This window comes from Blennius ocellaris (genome assembly GCF_963422515.1).
Source record: "Blennius ocellaris genome assembly, chromosome: 16".
Taxonomy (NCBI): Eukaryota; Metazoa; Chordata; class Actinopteri; order Blenniiformes; family Blenniidae; genus Blennius; species Blennius ocellaris.
The window spans coordinates 21,821,700-21,844,908 of NC_137665.1; the positions used below are offsets into that span (position 1 = coordinate 21,821,700).

Sequence of the window (23,209 nt, forward strand, 5' to 3'; positions counted from 1 at the left end):
AGTCAAGGTTTACGCGGTAACCACTGTCCCCTAACAGGTGGCGTCCAACTGGACCGTACCGTTCTTCAAAGAGTTGTGTCTCTCAGACAGGAGTCGTGGGTTGTGGGTTGAGCCGGGCCATTTGGCCACGACGTCCACAACCACACAGTTTGCATTAAAAACAATGTGTGTGTTGATGCTGTGGCAGCGTTCTCTGTTTACATAAACAGCCTCATCTGGTGACGGTGCCGTTATGTGGATGTGACATATCCAATCTTGCATTGATCTCTAAAAAAAAAATGGATTTCAGATTAAATAGACTTAACGAACTTCTAATAATCATCTAATAACAATAGAGTGTTAAGCCTCCAGTGTTTCTTGGAGCCTCTCCCACCAGGTAATTTCAAAGTCAGCACTAAAGGAGCATGATCAAAAATTAATATAGTTGTATACTCACAGGCCTGCACGTATTGAGTAAGGTTATTGTGTAAGAAAAAATAATCTCTCCTGCTGTATATATGATGGACATGTGAATAAAAAGAATATTCCTTATTTTGAGGATGCAAAAAAAACGCCATATGTCAAGAACGCCATATTTGGACAGAAAGGTTCCAACAAAAGTAAGAGATTGAGACTGTATAGTGACTGACCTAGTGGATGGAATGTCCAACACGGGATCCATGCAAAAGTTGAAATCTCCACCTATTATTAGCATGCGTGAGTTCAGGAAGGAGTTTAATAATACGCTGGAAAAAAAAGGGGCATCATCAGTATTTGGTGCGTAAATATTGACAAGTGCAACCCAAGGAGATCCTGGGGAAGAACAGCCCATCATGTTCCTGAGCGGCGAGCTCCAGCCCCGGGACTGCAGGGATTCTGCTGTGGAGAAAGGGGGCCTTGCTCTGAGGTGGGCACTGGAAAACCTGAGGTACTCTTTTCTTGGGCAAGACTTCAACCTGGAGACCGACCACCGAGCTCTCACCTGGATCCACACCATGAAGGACCAGAACAGTCGCCTCCCACGTCCCTGCAGCCTTTCAAATTCAACATCAGGCATCGACCAGGAAAGGCCAGTGTGGTGGAAGACGACTTGTCCAGGCTGCCGCACATCCACAACCTCCGGGTTGTGCTTATGATTTACAAAATTCTGCTAATTTTATGATTTGGAGGTCTTACTATAGCATCACCTCTGCTATTTGTCATCAAAATAATTTTTCTGATATTTTCATGATTTTCAGGTCTTACTTACCTCTGTTTTTGTCTGAATTTCCAGAATTTTTATGATTTGGAGGGCTGACCTCCATTAGTCGTCATCAAAATCTATTTTGACAATATTGAGCTCTTACTATAGGCTTATTTGTTGTTGTTTTTTATCAATTTAGTGACAAATAACTAATCTTGTATTCCCTGCCCTGGAACCAAACCGGGGTTGTGGTGGTAAGAGTGCCGAATCCTAACCACTATGTCCACTGTGCCGCGGCACACTGGTGTTCCTCAGATCTCGTCAGGTGTGCCGTGGGAAATTATCCAATTTCACATTTTTTTCTAAAAAACATTTGCTCTCACAGCCGCAGAGAGCAGTGTGCAGAGTAATCATGCATAAATACTCTTCACCACTAGAGGGCAGCACAGAACTGTGCAGGTGAAAGTGAAAGTGACAGACGTCAGTGTGGTTCATCTCCACCTCCTGCTACCATCTTGTATCAAAGTACTGTGTCAGTGACAGTGATGGAGAAGTTTTAGAAAAGGAAGAATGTGAACCAGGATCTCAGCTCTTCATCCATCAGGTCCAGGTTTCACACTGAGGGAGGCACTATTAAAAAAACACATTGGGAAATACTTTTTTCTGTATTTGTTTGATTCCTGTTGATAAAACTTTGATGAGAAAGACTTTATATTGTTAATAGAGGCTACAGAGTTTCACATTTTAATATTTTCAGGTGGTGGTGGTGGTGGTGGTGTGACTCCAGATTTTTCCAAACAAAAAAGTGTGTCTTGGCTCAAAAAGGTTGAAAAACACTGCACTGAATGAAAATTCTACAATTTTCATGATTTGGAAGTCTTACTATAGTCTTACTTCCATTTCTGTAAGAAATCTTTTTTTTTAAATGTTCACGATTTAGATGCCTTACATCCGTTATACGTCGTCAAAAAACCTTTCTGCATTTTTCATCATTTGGACGTCTTCCTTCCCTTCGTTTTTGTCAGACGTTTTCTTTCCACAATTTTAATGATTTGGAGGTCTTAGTATAGCCTTACCATTCAATTCTCAATTTAGTGGCCTTACCTCTGTTTGTATTGGGGAAAGTTGTCAAAAAACCTTTTTTGCAATTTTCAATATTTAGATGCCTCACTATCGCCTCCCCTCCACTTAGAAAAATTATTGGGAGGGGGGAAAAATGTCTTCCACGGGATAGAGCTTTTTAAAGCTTTAAAATGAGGTACTACTGGCGTTGCTATGTGGACTAGCAAGCGAGCTACGAATGTTCTTGTTGATTTTCTAGCCTGGAATCCAAATGTTCAGCACGAGCAGGAGACCTCTCCAAGATGGCGGCGCCGTAAGGACGTCGCGTCAACAGCCGCTGATAGTTTGTGCGGCATCTCGTGCTTATATCGACGTGTCACCCACTGAGCCTGTTTGGGATGCTGTGGATCGGTGTGTACCGCAGCGTGTTCCACTTCCTGCCAAGACTGAGATGAGTGGAGCAACATTCCACAATCAACAACCTGACCAACTGTCAAGGAAATGTGTTGCACTGCGTGAGGCAAATGGTCACACCAGGTACTGACTGGTTTTCTGCCCCACCACCAAGTGGGATCAAAAGCAAGTGCTGCTTTTATATTTGTTAGGGTTTTGCAGATTTGTCTCAATCGACTTGTTTGCCCACTTTTTGCAAGTTTTCAAAATCAGAAGAGCTGCTTTCATTTGCAAGAGTCACTTCCTGCTGCAGCACACAGGATTAATTCCACCCCGGTGGGGTCAAAGGTCACACACACACACACACACACACACACACACACACACACACACACACACACACACACACACACACACACACACACACACACACACACACACACACACACACACACACACACACACACACACACACACACACACACACACACACACACACACACACACACACACACACACACACACTCTGAACAGCATCCAGAGAGGAAGATCTCATCCTCCTCCTCATCACAGCAGCATCAGAACCGGAGGGGACCAACTGAACTGCTTCACTTTTCTTCTGGACTCGTTTGAAACCCGACTCGTTTCAAACTGACTCGTTTCAAACTGGTTCAGATTCAACCCGTCCGGCTCAATGTCGGCGTCACTCAATAAATGGAGCCAGGTTATTTTAAACTGCTCTCCGTTCCAGATTTGCCTCTGGAGTCCATCATTTTACACTTCATGAAAATGGTCCTGGACTATTTCTAGACTAAACAAACTCTGGACTGGTTCTAGAACCGTTAAAGGCTGACGTTCAAGAAAAGAAAGAAAAGCTCCGGACTCATTATGAGTTGAGTTTTGGTTCCAGACTGAACCTCAGATTAGTTGGTCATTGTTCCCTCAGACTGGTTTTAGCCCTTTTTCACCTCACGTTCAATTCAGATGAATTTTACATCCATTGTTTAGAAAGACCTGGTTCACAAAAGTTGAGTTTAGATTGTGTGGCAATTTAAAGTGAGGCTGTTTCAAAACTGAAGCATCTGCACACCCTGATTGGTTCAACACACACACACACACACACACACACACACACACACACACACACACACACACACACACACACACACACACACACACACACACACACACACACACACACACACACACACACACACACACACACACACACACACACACACACACACAGAGTCATTTAAAGGAGTTTATTTCAAAAACGCTATGATGAAATGTGGAGTGATGGTTGTATGAAGGCACGGCGGCTCCCAGCTTCTTCTTCTATGGTGTTCTGGTCCAAACCTTCTCTCCAGAGATGAAGGTTGATTTCACATTCAGGTCGTCATCCAGCAGGACCAGGTCTGGGAGTTATTAACGATTCAAGTCTCATTGTGTGTGAGTGAATAATACAAAAAATAAACTTTCGAGGGCCACAAGTATCTCCAGCTCACCACCAGAGGGAGCAAACTATCATTCTTTAAGAGTGAGAATTAGACTATTTCACATGGATCAGTTTCTTGATATTTTAACCAGTTGAACTGATATTGACTCCTCCATGCTAAATTATCACTAAATTATAAAAAGCTGGACTGAAATCCAAACTGGAGCCACACAGACTTACTACTGCCACCTAGTGCACCTGAGTGGCATCATTTAAAGGTCCCATATTATACACTTTTTAAACTATTTCACGTTGGCATCAGAGCTCCAACAACATTGTATATTAAAGTGCATTTCTCCAAATCCAGCTTGGTGATGAACTTCAGTGTAAAAGTCCCTCTAGTGGCTCAACTGAGAACAAGCCATTTCTGGTAACCATGGCGACGCAGTCTTTCACATTATACTGAAGGTATTCACAACATCGGTAATCTTTGTAAGTTTGTATCTACCTGTGGGAGGGTCAAAGTGAGTATCATGAGCACAGGGAGGGGCTACTTCCCTGCATGAGGTCACAAAGGGAAAAGCTCTGATGGGCCTGTATGAGGACTAACACACTAACACGTTCACTAAAAAGTGAGGGGGATGACAGACTTTCCTCCGTCCTTGGGCTTCATGCTGGCTGCAGGGACACATCACTATTAGAAACCTTAATAAAAGTGAATGAGTTCAATCTGACCTGCGTCGGCGCCGTAATCCAGTTTCCCTTTAGTCTGGCTGATGCCAAGCAGCTGAGCTGGATGCAGCGAGGCGGCCTCCAGTGCCTCCTCCACCCTGCAGCCTGCACAGGACAGCACAGGACAGGACAGGACAGGACAGGGTTGCACTTCAGCACACTTCATTTACAATAATGGAGCTTTTTCAGCAGTTCCTACTCAGCCCTACTCCTGTTGACTTCTCCACTACGTGTCCGTCCCACTACCAGGGACTTTCCTGGCTCCTCCTCCTCCTCCAGGTTCCCAGTGAGCTGAGGCCAGTAGACAATAGCCCACGTCTCCACCGCACAAAAAGTGCGGGGACGGAATGGAGCGGAACGGAGCGTAACCAGAAAGTGTGACTGGAGCCAAATCCGGTACCCGTTTCCACCGCAGAAAGGAGCTTTAAAAGTGGGCGGGGCTTAAGAGCTCCTCAGACATGTGACGTTACAACAGTCATCTCAGCCTAGAAGCAGATCTAGATCTTACGAATCCTCTGTTGTTGTTTACATCCTCCACTTTGCTACTTTGTTTAGGTAACCGCAGAACTGCAGCTGCAACTTCCGTGTTTGTTCTGAGAGAGGGAACGCTGTGGCGCCTTGACCCGCACCCGAGCTCCCCGCGGCGGTGTGCTGCTCCGGGACACGGGAGCCCTGAGCTTTCTGTTCAAACACCAGAGCAGCCACTCCGGCGCTGATCGCTCTCCAGCAGCTCCGCGCCGGAGCATGGAGGCTCCGAGCTCCGAGCTCCTCTGCATCACGTTTGAACAGAAACTACAGACCCACGGCACGTGGCAGAGGATTCATCCTGCCGACATATTAAAATATTGAGGGCGTGTAGTAAATCACTGACGCCTCCTCAAACTCAGACCCGTTCCATGGTCCTGGTACCCCGACGGAAGGGGAGCGGAAAAGCCACCGCCTTCGGAGCGGTCCAGTCCACATTCCTGCGGTGGAAACACGAACCGTAACGGACTATACCGCTCTATCCCCACACTTTTTGTGCGGTGTGACGTCGGCAGACGGCAGCCTCTGATTGGCCGGCGCATCACAACATAGATGAGTCAGAACCAGAGAGACTCAGAACTCAACCAGTGGAGGAGCAAGGAGCTGCAGACGTTTCTCTGTCTGGAGGCGACCAGACGATTCAGGAGCTGGATGGAGCAACACGCTACTTGGATCAGGACGTCTCCCAGCCACCAGACCACCGGTGTTTAGGATTAACTGGTTCCCCTGTTAAGTGATGACCTTCTTCCTCGAGCGGCTCCTTTTCACAGCAGATGTTAAAAACCCAACCAGAACCCGGAACTGTCCTGGAGAACGCTGTTTAACCTCATTTCCATTAAAGTATCGTAGCTTTTATTGGTCTTAGTTTAACATCAGCTGCTGCTAACAGCTGGAGGCAGGAGTCACCAGTTAACAGGGGCACCAGTGAAACCGAAACACCGGCCAGTGAAGCACCATCGTAATGATCCACATGTTGTGATAATAAATCATTTGAGCTGATATGAAACTCGGAGTAGGGCAAACTGATTCCATTGGGGTTGACTACAGGGAAAAGCTCTGCTGACGGCCCACCCCGTGGTGGTTCTCTGTTCTAATGGAACACGGAAAAAGTCGGTACGAGTGGAAAAGTGCCAAATGTTTGAAGAAACCAGAACAATTCTGACCTGACGCCTGCTTGAAGTGACGCACGCACATGTCCATGGTGGCGATGCTGCCACTCAGCGTCGTCGTGCCTGAACACCAGATCAAAGCTTTCAAATCTGGGAATGACAGAAAAAGCGCCAGAGAAACAGACACGAGCGGCGTCAGACCTGCGACGTAGGCGTGCAGACCCTGGATCTCAATGACCTGCTGGCCCAGAGTGTGGCGCCCGGGGGGGAGGCCCATGGCTGTGATGGCGTCCGTCACCAGAACCAGACCTGGAAACACAATGGCCGTCAAGAGCTGCTGCTTCAGCCGCTCGGCTCCCGAGGACAAACAACGACCGCTTAAAGAGACAACCTCCAATAATTCTTCCCCTCAACGGGAAGTTACAGCAGGAAATGCTTGAATGTCTGTGTGACGCTTATTTTAATATAATGAATTGCTGTATAATGAGTCGTTCCACTGGTGAAACTTTATTAAAATAAAAAGTTATATTTGTGTAATTTACGACTGCAAAACAGTTCACTTCTTTTAACAGCACGGTCATTCTCCTTTTCATGTATTCAGCCATACTCACTCATTGTCGAACACAAAAATGCACTACACCTCCAGTCCAGGAGGGGGCGATGAGAAGAAAACCAGTTTAAAATAAACTGCTCAATCGAAACAAAAACAAACCAAAGAAAATGTGTAAAACTCCTAATGACCTCGGGATCTTCTCACATTTCAGTTGTGTTTATTTTTCTTGCTCTGGTCACACATGAACCACGCTGCAATCCCACTGATGACCTGTGGGGGCAGTGTCTGCATCTGGAAGCTCCCTGAATAATCAAATTACCAAGTAATGACCAAAGACTGACATAAGTTCTGTCCGAGGATTTATGAATAATCTTTAAATCCATCTCTGCGATTGGAGACTAATTTTTCTTCAATTGAACAAGCGGATTGTGATAAAAACACTAAAGGTTTTCTAAAACATCGACTAGACGTTGATCTAGGCGTCGTTTACAAGACAATGTTTCAAGTAAAAATGGATCGTTGTTTAGTCTGAGTCTTAGAAAAGTTACGTGTTGACACAGCGACTTTTTGAAAAAGTTTTGAAACAGTGTATTTAGCATAGCAGGCCACTAGAGGGTGCTTCTGTTAGTTTTTTGTGATAAAGTGGACCAAGTTGAATTGTTATTATAGGGACTGTCAAACTAAAGTACCAAGTCCAGGAGAATATGTACTGAAAGTCATGACATCACAGAGGAAACTTTGTTCTGATTGGCTCTACTGAGCATGTGCAGAACTAGTTACTTTGACCGTAGTGAGCAAGAACTGTTGTTTTCGTCAACATGAAGTTGGAACGTTTTCAAAAAAACACATCTTCAGTGACTGCTGAGTTGTTTGAACACGGTAACCAGGGTTCGAATTACAACGTGGCTTTCGGGGGAGCCCTATTTTCCGATCAGACCTCTCAAGTTTGTAGAATAGGTATGCGCCAGTGTTTTTAGAGCTCCCCCTAAATTTTTCAAATTAGGCTTTCAGGGGAGCTCAGGTCCCTTTGACTGCGGTCCCTTTTGCCGCGGCGACCGTCCGTCGCCGCGGCAACAACATGCAGCATGACGGCAGAAGCATTCAGGAGATTATGGATTATCAGCGGCGGGAAACCAACGCTGCTGAAAAATGAAAAATCACAACTATTGAGAGGTGCGACACAAGTCGTCTCAAGTTTTTTTCAATAACAAACGTATCTTTTTTTTGTTTTTTTTTAATATAATCGTTTTGAGCTACTGTTGCGCTGCGACACTATTTCTCCGTCTTTGTCTTGAAACCTTGATTACAGTTTTCAAAATGTTGAATTCAGTAAACAAGTAAATAAAATGTATATTTTTTCCAGCCAGTCTATGTTCAAACTTTAAAACACATTTTGTCAGGTAAGAATTATTTGGCCCATGTGAAAGCTGCTGAACACCGAGTTGCAATAGATAATGAATTCAAGGTAAGATGCAGAGTCGCTCCATTGTGGCTGTGATGAAGCCAACAGTGATATTAACAGTTTTTCTTTGGACCGTTTCTCAGCGGCCCCTTGAGGGCCGGTCCCAGGGTGATACTCTGATCTGATCTCTGTTATTCTGGAGCTCAAACCAAGCCGTCCTTCAGAGTGCTGCCCTCAGGCCACGCCCACCTGAGGGGTGTGCCCTGTGGGCGATGCGCAGAGCAGCCGGGTTGGTGTGGATTCCGTCGGCGATCATCCCGTAATACACCGTCCTGCCAGCAGGGATCCGATCGCTGGTCAGCAGCCCCACGATGCCGGGGTCCCGGTGGTGGAACTGAACCAGAGAGACAAAGAGGTCCCAGTGACCGGCGCTCTGGGCCACGGGGCCGGAGGAGGAGTGGGCGGGGCTTACGGGCAGCATGGCGTTGAACAGGTGAGTGATGAACGACGCTCCGAGTTCAACCGCCTCTTCGGCCTGAGACAGGTTGGCCACAGAGTGACCTGCAACAACCGACACGCCGTCACACAGGAAGTCCTTCACAGGGATGACCGTCCGTCGCCGCGGCAACAACATGCAGCATGACGGCAGAAGCATTCAGGAGATTATGGCTTTTCCAGAGATAGGAGGAGGAGGAGGAGATTGGATTACACTAATGTCAATGTCACTGCAAACCAAACCTACTGCTCTGATGTGAACATTCAAACTAAGATATGAGAAATTCTGCTCATCCTGGTGAAAAAATATGTCCAACCATGGAGAGACGGGAAACTTCCCACTGGGAAAGTAGAAGGTCTAATTCTGCTCAACTGTAACTGTAACATCAACCAACTCTATCATCTTCTTCCCCTAACATCAGATTATAGAGCCTCGTCCTCCCCTAACACCAGATTATAGAGCATCTTCCTCCCCTAACACCAGATTATAGAGCAACTTCCCCCTCTAACACCAGATTATAGAGCATCTTCCTCCCCTAACACCAGATTATAGAGCATCTTCCTCCCCTAACACCAGATTATAGAGCAACTTCCCCCTCTAACACCAGATTATAGAGCATCTTCCTCCCCTAACACCAGATTATAGAGCATCTTCCTCCCCTAACAACAGATTATAGAGCCTCGTCCTCCCCTAACACCAGATTATAGAGCCTCGTCCTCCCCTAACACCAGATTATAGAGCATCTTCCTCCCCTAACACCAGATTATAGAGCAACTTCCCCCTCTAACACCAGATTATAGAGCATCTTCCTCCCCTAACACCAGATTATAGAGCATCTTCCTCCCCTAACACCAGATTATAGAGCAACTTCCTCCTCTGACACCAGATTATAGAGCAACTTCCTCCTCTGACACCAGATTATAGAGCATCTTCCTCCTCTGACACCAGATTATAGAGCATCTTCCTCCCCGAACACCAGATTGTAGAGCAACTTCCTCCTCTAACATCAGATTATAGAGCATCTTCCTCCTCGAACACCAGATTGTAGAGCAACTTCCTCCTCTAACATCAGATTGTAGAGCAACGTCCTCCTCGGACACCAGATTATAGAGCATCTTCCTCCTCTGACACCAGATTATAGAGCATCTTCCTCCTCTGACACCAGATTATAGAGCATCTTCCTCCTCGAACACCAGATTGTAGAGCAAATTCCTCCTCTAACATCAGATTGTAGAGCAACGTCCTCCTCTAACACCAGATTATAGAGCATCTTCCTCCCCTAACACCAGATTATAGAGCATCTTCCTCCTCGAACACCAGATTGTAGAGCAACTTCCTCCTCTAACATCAGATTGTAGAGCAACGTCCTCCTCGGACATCAGATTATAGAGCATCTTCCTCCTCTGACACCAGATTATAGAGCATCTTCCTCCTCTGACACCAGATTATAGAGCATCTTCCTCCTCTGACTGCAGTAACCTTTATGAAGATGCACTATGATGGACGTTTGAAACCCACCTAGAGATACGGTCACGCCCCTGGAGCTGAGCTCCCTCACCACCGATTGGCTGCCGGCCAGCTCCGGAGCCAGCGTAACCATGGTAACGTTGTCCAGGCTTCCGTAGGCCTCCATCAGATCGGCCATGCCTCTGGCCTGGAAGCTGCGCAGGTATTTTTCCAGGTGGGCTCCTTTCTTCTCCGAGCTGATGAAGGGACCCTCCACATGGACACCTGAGACACACACACACACACACACACACACACACACACACACACACACACACACACACACACACACACACACACACACACACACACACACACACACACACACACACACACACACACACACACACACACACACACACACACACACACACACACACACACTTTTAGCCACCCTCTGTTGGGACAGTTCTCTTTATGGATCAGAGAGCAGCTCACCCAGAACTCCGGCTCCATGCTGCCCCCCGCTGTGAGCTTTGATCTGAGGCAGCACCTGAAACACACATCGTCACCTCACAGGTAAACATCAGTGTGTGTGTGTGTGTGTGTGTGTGTGTGTGTGTGTGTGTGTGTGTGTGTGTGTGTGTGTGTGTGTGTGTGTGTGTGTGTGTGTGTGTGTGTGTGTGTGTGTGTGTGTGTGTGTGTGTGTGTGTGTGTGTGTGTGTGTGTGTGTGTGTGTGTGTGTGTGTGTGTGTACGCCACCTTGTGGTAGACGGAGGGAGGGGAGGTGACCAGTGTAGGACAGAAGGACGTCACGCCGTGTTCCAGGATCTTTTTAGCCACAAATGAAACTCCAGCGTCGACGTCGTCAGACGGCAGCGAGAAGTCGACTCCATAACCGCCTGCAGACGCACACACACACGCACGCGCGCACACACACACACACACAGAGTAAATTTGATTGGTTTCCCTCTCACAGTTACTAAAGATTCTTGACATGCAGACAAAACATTTTATTTTCAATGTATTGTTAATAGAGTGTGTGTGTGTGTGTGTGTGTGTGTGTGTGTGTGTGTGTGTGTGTGTGTGTGTGTGTGTGTGTGTGTGTGTGTGTGTGTGCGTATGTACCGTTGATCTGTGTGTCGATGAAGCCCGGAGCCACAATGCTGCCTTCACAGTCGACTCGTGTGTCGGCGTATCCCTGCTCATCAAAGAACAGCTTCAGTGGATCTAAAATCTTCCCTTCACGCACCCACAGGTCTTCCCTGAAACACACACACACACCTCATGTGCATAGACCTCTGCAGTGTGTGTGTGTGTGTGTGTGTGTGTGTGTGTGTGTGTGTGTGTGTGTGTGTGTGTGTGTGTGTGTGTGTGTGTGTGTGTACTTCTGCAGTGTGTGTGTGTGTGTGTACTTCTACAGTGTGTGTGTGTGTGTGTACTTCTACAGTGTGTGCGTGTGCCTCTGCAGTGTGTTTACCTTCACAGTGTATGTAATTGGGCTGAAATGATTCCTTGAGTAATTCCATTACTAAAACTCCTCAAAGCAACATTCTCTGACTCGATGCTTCGTTTAGTCACTTCCACTTGTCATGATGTCATGGTGTCATGTTGTCATGTTGCCATGGTGTCATGGTGCCATGGTGTCATGATGCCATGGTGTCATGGTGTCATGGTGTCATGATGCCATGTTGTCATGGTGTCATGATGCCATGTTGTCATGGTGTCATGATGTCATGATGCCATGATGCCATGGTGTCATGATGCCATGATGCCATGGTGTCATGATGTCATGGTGTCATGATGTCATGGTGTCATGATGCCATGGTGTCATGGTGTCATGGTGTCATGGTGTCATGGTGCCATGGTGCCATGGTGTCATGATGTCATGATGCCATGATGCCATGTTGTCATGATGTCATGGTGTCATGTTGTCATGTTGTCATGATGTCATGATGTCATGGTGTCATGATGTCATGGTGTCATGATGTCATGGTGTCATGGTGTCATGATGCCATGGTGTCATGATGTCATGGTGTCATGTCATGGTGTCATGATGCCATGTTGTCATGGTGTCATGATGCCATGGTGTCATGGTGTCATGGTGTCATGATGTCATGGTGTCATGTCATGGTGTCATGATGCCATGTTGTCATGGTGTCATGATGTCATGATGTCATGATACCATGATGCCATGGTGTCATGATGTCATGGTGTCATGGTGTCATGGTGTCATGGTGTCATGTTGTCATGGTGTCATGTTGTCATGGTGTCATGTTGTCATGGTGTCATGGTGTCATGTTGTCATGATGTCATGTTGTCATGGTGTCATGATGTCATGTTGTCATGTTGTCATGGTGTCATGTTGTCATGGTGTCATGTTGTCATGGTGTCATGATGTCATGATGTCATGGTGTCATGTTGTCATGGTGTCATGGTGTCATGTTGTCATGATGTCATGGTGTCATGTTGTCATGATGTCATGTTGTCATGGTGTCATGTTGTCATGATGTCATGTTGTCATGTTGTCATGGTGTCATGTTGTCATGGTGTCATGGTGTCATGGTGTCATGTTGTCATGGTGTCATGATGTCATGATGTCATGGTGTCATGTTGTCATGGTGTCATGGTGTCATGATGTCACGTTGTCATGATGTCATGGTGTCATGATGTCACGGTGTCATGATGTCACGGTGTCATGATGTCACGTTGTCATGATGTCACGTTGTCATGTTGTCACGGTGTCATGTTGTCACGATGTCATGGTGTCATGATGTCACGGTGTCATGATGTCACGGTGTCATGGTGTCATGTTGTCATGGTGTCATGTTGTCATGGTGTCATGATGTCATGGTGTCATGTTGTCATGGTGTCATGTTGTCATGGTGTCATGGTGTCATGTTGTCATGATGTCATGTTGTCATGGTGTCATGATGTCATGATGTCATGATGCCATGGTGTCATGATGTCATGGTGTCATGTTGTCATGTTGTCATGATGTCATGTTGTCATGGTGTCATGTTGTCATGATGTCATGTTGTCATGATGTCATGGTGTCATGATGTCACGTTGTCATGATGTCATGATGTCATGTCTGTACAAAGTGCGACATACAAGATGGAGGAGACTGACGGAGACGAGCGACAGGCAGAGCAAAGAAAACTACGTAAACTGTTGAAAGTGTGGGACTCAACAACGAATCGCTTAAATTCATTAAAAGTGTTGGCATCAAATTTAATTATCGATTTGTTGTCGCGAGATTTATGCGTCACTCGGCCGGCGTTCACGCTCCAGGAAACATCAAAGTTGCGGCGCAGCACTCGAGCTAACGGCTAGCCGCCGGAGCTCAGATGCAGGGAGACAAAATAAAAGAACTAGTGCAAAGGTCAATGTACCTGACGGCCATTCCATTTTCCTTTTTAATAATTACAAACAATCAGATTTTTGTTTTTAGATTTGATATTGGGAAACGAATAACGAATTTTTCGTTTTAAAATAAAAAATCGAAAAACGGAAATCGGGTCGTTTCCCGATATGCGTTTCTGAAACAAAAATCGGGAAATAAAATACGACCGTGATTCTTTATTTCAAGTTTGAGTTGCCAGTTAAACCGGAAGCCAAGCATCTTTTTCTTCTGTTGCTGCTGTATGGGGTTATATTTGTGCCAAAATTCTGAGCGAGCGATGGGAAAATTTTAGCGCAAAAAAATTAATTGTGCAAGCACACTAATAACATTTTGAGGAAATATTTAAATTGCGCAAAGACAAACTTGAGATTGCGCGCTCAAAAATAATTTCTGCGCTCAGATTCTTCCTCTGCGTGCTCGACCTCTCTCTCTCTCTCGCGCTCAACCTCTCTCTCTCGCGCTCAACCTCTCTCTCTCTCTCTCTCGCGCTCAACCTCTCTCTCTCTCGCTCGCTCAAATCTCTCCACCTCCGCTCAAGTCCTGCTGTGCGCTCGCTCAAAATGTGCAAAGCCCAAATGTGGCAGACACGGTTGTCCACCAATCACAGAAATTTGGGGCGGGCGTTGAATTCTGATTGGTTGCTTCGGTTTCTGGAAGTGCCTCATAACCGACGAAGAAGAAGAGGGAAAAACAAACTGCGAAGGAAAACAGAAATAAGGAAAACTAAAGATAATGATCCTGGATTACAACATGTTTTACCCCGCAGTTTGTTTTTCCCTCTTCTTCTTCTTTTTCTTCTTTGTTGGTTATGAATAAAACACACATTTAATAATTACAAATGTGAGGCGACAAATGTACTGAGATTCAGTAGGGTTCATTTGTAGTTACTATAATATTTACACAATTTAAAAAAATAAATTGTATTGTTTAGTATCTTGGTTAATGGTTTCCAATATAATAGAAACATTTATTATTAGTGTTCTTGATAGTGTTACTATCAGCAAGCTGATGCAGTTGTGAGTCATCTTCATCATCTTACTGATTTATGTGTTGCAACAGATTTCCTGCAGACGCTATCGACGTCAGTAGGTTTTCTTTGTTTCTGTTCCTTTTCTGAAAGGAACATTGTGAAATTGACGTGCTCTGATTAAATCGCATGGTTTCCAGTTTTTCGTTTTCCGACATCAGAATGAAAGTGGAATGACCAGAAGGTCCACGGACCTGCAAAGTGCAGGATGTAAACAACCACAGAGATTCATAAGGTCTCAGATCACTGTTGTAACGTCACGTATCTGTGGAGCTGTGAAGTGTCAATGTAAAGGTTATTATAGCAGTATTTTACCAGTCTGGTCACTCTGGATGAAGCTGGACTGTACGTGGTCCCTGCAGTGCATTCAAATTATTTCATCGTTATCTTGTATACATCTGTATATATGTATTTATATTGTATACATCTTTATATTGGTTCAGTTATGTACTTTTAAATAATCATAATATATTTGATGTTTGGTTTTTTTCAATATCAACTGGTCCTACAATTTGAAATGTTTTGTTTTTTTTAATCGATCCATCGAAAAAATAATCGACCGATTAATCGATTCTTAAAATAATCGTTAGTTGCAGCCCTAGTGTGTACCTCTGCAGTATTTCTGTGTGTGTATACCTCTGCCGTGTGTGTGTACCTCTGCAGTGTGTGTGTGTACCTCTGCAGTGTGTGTGTGTGTACCTCTGCCGTGTGTGTGTACCTCTGCAGTGTGTGTGTGTACCTCTGCAGTGTGTGTGTGTGTGTGTACCTCTGCCGTGTGTGTGTGTGTACCTCTGCAGTGTGTGTGTGTACCTCTGCAGTTGTGTGTACCTCTGCCGTGTTTGTGTGTGTACCTCTGCAGTGTGTGTGTGTGTGTACCTCTGCAGTGTGTGTGTGTACCTCTGCCGTGTTTGTGTGTGTACCTCTGCCGTGTGTGTGTGTGTACCTCTGCAGTGTGTGTGTGTGTGTGTGTGTGTGTGTGTGTACCTCTGCAGTGTGTGTGTGTGTGTGTACCTCTGCCGTGTTTGTGTGTGTACCTCTGCCGTGTGTGTGTACCTCTGCCGTGTTTGTGTGTGTACCTCTGCCGTGTGTGTGTGTACCTCTGCCGTGTTTGTGTGTGTACCTCTGCAGTGTGTGTGTGTGTGTGTGTGTATACCTCTGCAGTGTGTGTGTGTGTGTGTGTGTGTGTGTGTGTGTGTGTGTGTGTGTGTGTGTGTGTGTGTACCTCTGCCGTGTTTGTGTACCTCTGCCGTGTTTGTGTGTGTACCTCTGCAGTGTGTGTGTGTGTGTGTGTGTGTATGTGTGTGTATGTGTGTGTACCTCTGCCGTGTTTGTGTGTGTGTACCTCTGCAGTGTGTGTGTGTGTGTGTGTGTGTGTGTGTGTGTGTGTGTACCTCTGCAGTGTGTGTTCTCTCAGGATCCTGCAGTTGATGAACTGGACGATCGGAGCGTCAGACACAGATTTGTTCGACGGCATCTCGTCTTTGGTTTTTATTTTGAAGGAGGAAATGAGAACCTGCTGCCTGAAGTCCACCTGGAACACAAACACAAAGGAATCAGCGCGGCTCCGTCAGAACTGGCTTTCATGTCACTTCCTTCACACTGCTGCCGATTTCAACCAAACACCAAGAGCATCGAGGCTTGAAACTTCCTTGCTGCACCACCTGCTGGCAGAAGGTGGAACTACGACGACGATCGCTTTTAAGTCGCACAGATTTTGAGGGGTCTGGCTGCAGGACCTCCACTGTGAGGCTTCCTCCACTGTCAGACAGGAAGTGACGACATATTTAACCCAAACACACAGCCACAGCTACATATTAGAGGTAAGTTGCTACTTTGAAATTTTCCGAAAAAGTTATGAATGTATGGTTTCTTGCGTGTGGTCGCCGTTTATATACCTGCCGTCAACTAGCATACATTGATGATAACAGGCTGTTACACCAGTGGTTTAGTTTAGGTGTCATTTTAAAGCTAAGTCATGCTAACGGTGGCTATCAATGAAGCACCCAGGTTTACCTTTTTTCAGTTCATAACGTAAAGTAACTGTAGTAACTAAAGTACAGCAAGCGATGAACCCTTCATAAAGTAGCTAATGCATTGCAATGAAGTAGAAAACATGTTTTTCTCAGCTTGAGAACGTTTTAGAGAAGCGAGGTTCTCACAGGACAAAGTATCAACATATAACGTAAAGCAACATGATGCATTACTTTAGTTTATATCTAAAGTTGTTAAAAATAGCTCAACCCAATCAGTTGTAGTAAAGAAATTAACATATATCAAATGTAGGAGTAATATTAATCCATTAGCGATTGATAAAAGTTTTATGCTTTTAATTTTCTCTTTTATTCTAGTTTATATTGTATATGGTGTGTTTACATTTAACATGTGTTCCATAGGGGGAAGCATTTATGCGGTTGATCTCTGTGACGTGTCAACATGGTGACAACCAGCAGGCTGCAACACACTGAAAACTTTACCTGCAAGTATAACATGTCATACTGAGTTTCAATAAAATGATCATTCTAAAGCATTTTCACTGTTTTCATTCAAAATATTCCTTGATATCAGAGCGACGCTCCAATCAGAGCTGCCGTTGTGGTTCCTGTGTAGAACCCTGCTCTCCTGCTCTCTGCCAGGAATGATGCTCACTGTGACCTTTATAGCTAAATATGATCATGTTCATTAAAAATATTCATTTTATATAAGTTGTGTTGTCTTGTTCTTTCACACAATGTTGAGTTAATGTCTGTAAGGTTTTGAAGCCGACAATGAATCATTGTTGAAATGACTAATATAATCAATATAAATATAATATAATGACAGTGTGACGAATTAAAAACCCTCATAGTGTCTTGATGTGTTTGAATATTGAAATGTGTGTGTTTGAAGAAGAGCAGTGCACTAATGTGTCTTTCACACTGGACGTCCCTCCACCAGCTGGAGACGACAGTAGAAGAGTCTGGTTTCAGTCTCTGATGGTCAAATACTATTGATCCTGTTTCTGTCTTTTCCAGAGGAAACGTGTGAATCAAGGATTGTTGGAGACTGCAGACGTGCAGCAAAGTTCACGAGAACCTGGAGGAACAGGTCCTTCAGTACTGGACATGGAGGAACAGGTCCTTCAGTACTGGACATGGAGGAACAGGTCCTTCAGTACTGGACATGGAGGAACAGGCCCTTCAGTACTGGACATGGAGGAACAGGTCCTTCAGTACTGGACATGGAGGAACAGGCCCTTCAGTACTGGACATGGAGGAACAGGTCCTTCAGTACTGGACATGATGGAACAGGTCCTTCAGTACTGGACATGGAGGAACAGGTCCTTCAGTACTGGACATGGAGGAACAGGCCCTTCAGTACTGGACATGGAGGAACAGGCCCTTCAGTACTGGACATGGAGGAACAGGTCCTTCAGTACTGGACATGATGGAACAGGTCCTTCAGTACTGGACATGGAGGAACAGGTCCTTCAGTACTGGACATGGAGGAACAGACCCTTCAGTACTGGACATGGAGGAACAGGTCCTTCAGTACTGGACATGGAGGAACAGGTCCTTCAGTACTGGACATGGAGGAACAGGTCCTTCAGTACTGGACATGATGGAACAGGTCCTTCAGTACTGGACATGGAGGAACAGGTCCTTCAGTACTGGACATGGAGGAGCAGGTCCTTCAGTACTGGACATGGAGGAACAGGTCCTTCAGTACTGGACATGGAGGAACAGGTCCTTCAGTACTGGACATGGAGGAACAGGTCCTTCAGTACTGGACATGGAGGAACAGGCCCTTCAGTACTGGACATGGAGGAACAGGTCCTTCAGTACTGGACATGATGGAACAGGCCCTTCAGTACTGGACATGGAGGAACAGGTCCTTCAGTACTGGACATGGAGGAACAGGACCTTCAGTACTGGACATGATGGAACAGGCCCTTCAGTACTGGACATGGAGGAACAGGCCCTTCAGTACTGGACATGGAGGAACAGGTCCTTCAGTACTGGACATGATGGAACAGGCCCTTCAGTACTGGACATGGAGGAACAGGTCCTTCAGTACTGGACATGGAGGAACAGGACCTTCAGTACTGGACATGATGGAACAGGCCCTTCAGTACTGGACATGGAGGAACAGGTCCTTCAGTACTGGACATGGAGGAACAGGACCTTCAGTACTGGACATGATGGAACAGGCCCTTCAGTACTGGACATGGAGGAACAGGACCTTCAGTACTGGACATGATGGAACAGGCCCTTCAGTACTGGACATGGAGGAACAGGTCCTTCAGTACTGGACATGGAGGAACAGGTCCTTCAGTACTGGACATGGAGGAACAGGTCCTTCAGTACTGGACATGGAGGAACAGGTCCTTCAGTACTGGACATGGAGGAGCAGGTCCTTCAGTACTGGACATGGAGGAACAGGTCCTTCAGTACTGGACATGGAGGAACAGGTCCTTCAGTACTGGACATGGAGGAACAGGTCCTTCAGTACTGGACATGGAGGAACAGGCCCTTCAGTACTGGACATGGAGGAACAGACCCTTCAGTACTGGACATGGAGGAACAGGTCCTTCAGTACTGGACATGATGGAACAGGCCCTTCAGTACTGGACATGGAGGAACAGGTCCTTCAGTACTGGACATGGAGGAACAGGTCCTTCAGTACTGGACATGGAGGAACAGGTCCTTCAGTACTGGACATGATGGAACAGGTCCTTCAGTACTGGACATGGAGGAACAGGTCCTTCAGTACTGGACATGGAGGAGCAGGTCCTTCAGTACTGGACATGGAGGAACAGGTCCTTCAGTACTGGACATGGAGGAACAGGCCCTTCAGTACTGGACATGGAGGAACAGGTCCTTCAGTACTGGACATGATGGAACAGGCCCTTCAGTACTGGACATGGAGGAACAGGTCCTTCAGTACTGGACATGGAGGAACAGGTCCTTCAGTACTGGACATGGAGGAACAGGTCCTTCAGTACTGGACATGGAGGAACAGGTCCTTCAGTACTGGACATGATGGAACAGGTCCTTCAGTACTGGACATGGAGGAACAGGTCCTTCAGTACTGGACATGGAGGAGCAGGTCCTTCAGTACTGGACATGGAGGAACAGGTCCTTCAGTACTGGACATGGAGGAACAGGCCCTTCAGTACTGGACATGGAGGAACAGGTCCTTCAGTACTGGACATGCAGGAACAGGAACAGGTTGAGGCTGGACTGCAAACATTCTAGTATTTATGGGAAGTGGGACTTGAAAAGTTGAACTTCTTTCTTTGCTTGGTGAGAAATCGTTTGATTATTTGATTGTGTGCATGTTTGAAATAAACAATGTAATTTACAAAAGATAAACTCTAAAATGCTGGAGTATAGACTGATGATTTTTCACGTCGTAATAATAAACTGTTCAAGTCACGAGCTCTGCTGCATTTTTCTCATATGATAAATACTGCATGAAGATATAATTACTGGTTGTTAGACCAGCCCAGGAGCTGCTGAGCAACAAAAAACTGCGACACACAAAATATGACAACAGTCGTAACAATTGTATATTATACGATCATTTGTGGCCATAAATGATCTTATATTATACATTCAGAAATAGTATAATATACAATCACTTATTGGCATAAAGACTCAGGCTACACGTGCTATAGAGATAAAAAGGCTCTGAACTACATTCAAGAAAGGAGCTTTTAATGTTGTATTGTTGACTAATTAATGCATTCTGAATTTTCCACCAGCATTTCGTTCTGTCCCATTTTATTTTGAACTGTCACATTTTATTTTGAATGAGCACTTCCTGTCTGACAGTGGAGGGAGCCTGAGAGTGGAGGTCCTGCAGCCAGACACTCCTGCAGAATTGTCTGCAACATTCGGATTATTTAAATATATTTTAATGGTTTGGACTAAGATTGTTACTTCGGTTATTTTTTTTGTGTAATTTTTATAACTTAGTTTATAAATTATCCTATTTTTTGATGTTACTTTAAGTTAGTATTTCTAGAAAAATATTTCTGAGATGAAAACTAACACATTCAAGTGTTTTTAATCAAATATACATCTGGTTTCGTAACTTTTGAAACAACAACTCTGTACCGTTACTTCAGGAGCACAGATCACCTGAGCCATTTGCAGCTTTGATCTTTTACACCGGATGTGATGGGTGCAAGTGCAGCAGCTGACCTTTGACCTCCTTGCTGCAGACTGTGAGTCCCGACACACTGCTCCCAAAGTCCAGGGTTTACATTTTTTTTTTTTTTAAAAAGGCAACAAAAAAAGTGAAAGTGCAGCATTGGGATATAAGGTCTCCCCTTCAATTCCACACTAAATGTAAGAAAGTCTGTCGGGAAAAGTTTGAGAAATTAAACTTTTAAATGTTTAGCTCATCACACCTCATATATGTTGCATATTTGCTGTAAATGATGTCAATTCACATGAAATATCAGCACTCAACTTAAACGCCAACACACACCGATGGAGTCACTGGTGAAATCCAAGCAGCTTCATTTGACTTTAATACGAGTAAGTTATAAACCTGAGAGGCTTCACAAACACGTCAGGGGGAACAAATGGCTTTTTGAACGACACCATACTGATCGAAAGTTACTCTAGTAAACTCCAACATGATGGGCCTCTGCCAACATCTGTCACAGCTGCTCTGCTCTGGACCACTGATGTCATTTCACAAAGCAACTGTGATGTAGATGAGGTGTGATGGTTGTTGCATGTTCCAACTTCTGCAGCCACTTCCTTCTGTCTCTGTGCAAAACAAACAAGCGACGTCTAACTCAATTCACGAGACCGCGAATATCAGTCGCTTCAACTCACATCCACAGAGAAAAGCTTAATTGTGCAATAGTCGTTGGTTACCCAGGTGTTAAAAGTTTCTCCTCCTCGCGACAGTGGCGACCGTAAATCGTGACGTTTTCTCACCGTCAACACGACGCAGAGCTGCGGAGTCACGCTAGAACTCGGACGTTCTGAAGCGGGTTCCTCATCGCTGAGCTCCTCCGCACGGATCCGCACCAGGTGACCCGAGCAGCGGGCTAACGGCGCTGAGCCCGGCGTGTTTCCGGTGCCCGGAGCGGAGAGGAGTCGAGGTGCAGCAGGGAGTCACGTGAGGAAGTCAGCTGCTCCCAACACGAGCGCTGGCAGGCTGCTGACGTCACAGATCCGGAAGAGAAATTCGGTTCACTAATACGAGTCGAGTCTTTTGCCCCATGTTCCTTAAACAATTTAGTTTATTTCCGAGTTTTTATTTCTTCTACAAGAATTTGTAATTGTATTGTTTTGTTTTTTCTTAATAAAAGTTTTAAAAAAAAAAGTCTTTTGACAAGGTTCATTTGGAAGAGTCAAATCTTACGATTCGGTTCAGTAAATAGTCGATCTTTTGATTCGGTTCAGTAAAGTGTCGAGTCTTTTCATTTGGTTCAATAAAGAGTTGAGTCAAAAGACTCGGGCGGGTTCAGTAAATAGTCGAGTCTTTTGCCCCTCCCCCCACCATGTTCCTTAAACAATGTAGTTTATTTCTGAGTTTGCATTTCCTCTACAAGAATTTGTTATTGTATTGTTTTGTTTTTTCTTAATATAAGTTAAAAAAAAAAATCTTTTGACAAGGTTAATTTCTAAGAGTCAAATCTTACGATTCGGTTCAGTAAAGTATCGAGTCTTTTCATTTGGTTCAATAAAGAGTTGAGTCAAAAGACTCGGGCGGGTTCAGTAAAGAGTCGAGTCTTTCAGCTCCTGAGTGAAACTCGACCTCTTCATATCTCCTGTGAACACCAGAATTTTAGAGCTTCTTTATTTATCCTTTATTATTCTTTATCATATTTCACATAAACTTTTCTGTGCTTTTATGACACATTTGTGCTTATTTGAATCTTGTTTTGGTCATTTTACATTCAGTATATTTCATTTTGTCAACACGAGTTTTGCTTGGCATTTTGGCCGTTTTCTCTGATATCAATGAAAAAGAAAACCTCCCAAGTATCAAAAGACGTTTCCAACATGTGACAAGTTGGTTCCTGTCATGTTGATAAAGGCTTTCCAGATTTGATGGCTCCACCTTGCCAATGTCTTATTGTGATTTACTCTGAGGGTAGAGTAGCTGACGGCTCAGACAACCAGGTATTTTTAGTTCCTCAATATTTCTACTGTCGCCACTGAAAGTTGGCCGAGAAGGTTATTTGTGTGTCTGCGTGTATTTATTCATTTGTATGTCTTTTACCAAGTTTTCGCAAAATCTACTTGCCCGAATTGCATGAAATCTTCAGGGATGATTTGTCACCAGTCCATTAGATGTTTGGGATGTTAAATCTCCCAGAAAGCCTTGCAGCCTCTCCGTAGCCTGGTAGCTGAACCGTTTCCGAATAAATCTCAAAAAACGGTGAAAAACCGTCCCATACAAAGTGGATGAGAGGCACCTCTTGGAGATCGTCTGTTGTCATAGAGATGCT

The 23,209-nt window shown here is 45.0% G+C and overlaps 1 protein-coding gene across 5 annotated transcripts; it reads right to left on the reverse strand.

Annotated features, from left to right (window-relative positions):
- Positions 1-3,878: 3,878 nt before the first annotated feature.
- amdhd2 (amidohydrolase domain containing 2) lies at positions 3,879-21,864 on the reverse strand. 5 transcript variants are annotated; one of them, XM_080511256.1, is made up of 12 exons: positions 21,687-21,864; positions 16,143-16,282; positions 11,447-11,583; positions 11,081-11,220; positions 10,817-10,871; positions 10,391-10,603; positions 8,849-8,937; positions 8,626-8,770; positions 6,623-6,730; positions 6,476-6,544; positions 4,791-4,892; positions 3,879-4,035 (listed from the first exon to the last, which is right to left on the reverse strand). In XM_080511256.1, exons 2-12 carry the CDS (start codon positions 16,223-16,225, stop codon positions 3,956-3,958), a joined length of 1,221 nt encoding a protein of 406 aa, XP_080367382.1. In that variant the 5' UTR covers positions 16,226-16,282; positions 21,687-21,864; the 3' UTR covers positions 3,879-3,955. The 5 variants fall into 5 exon arrangements, with proteins under 5 accessions (XP_080367382.1, XP_080367378.1, XP_080367379.1 ...); XM_080511255.1 differs by adding an exon at positions 4,564-4,613 and having other exon boundaries at positions 3,995-4,035; positions 6,476-6,730; XM_080511252.1 differs by having other exon boundaries at positions 6,476-6,730.
- Between the last annotated feature and the right edge of the window lie 1,345 nt (positions 21,865-23,209).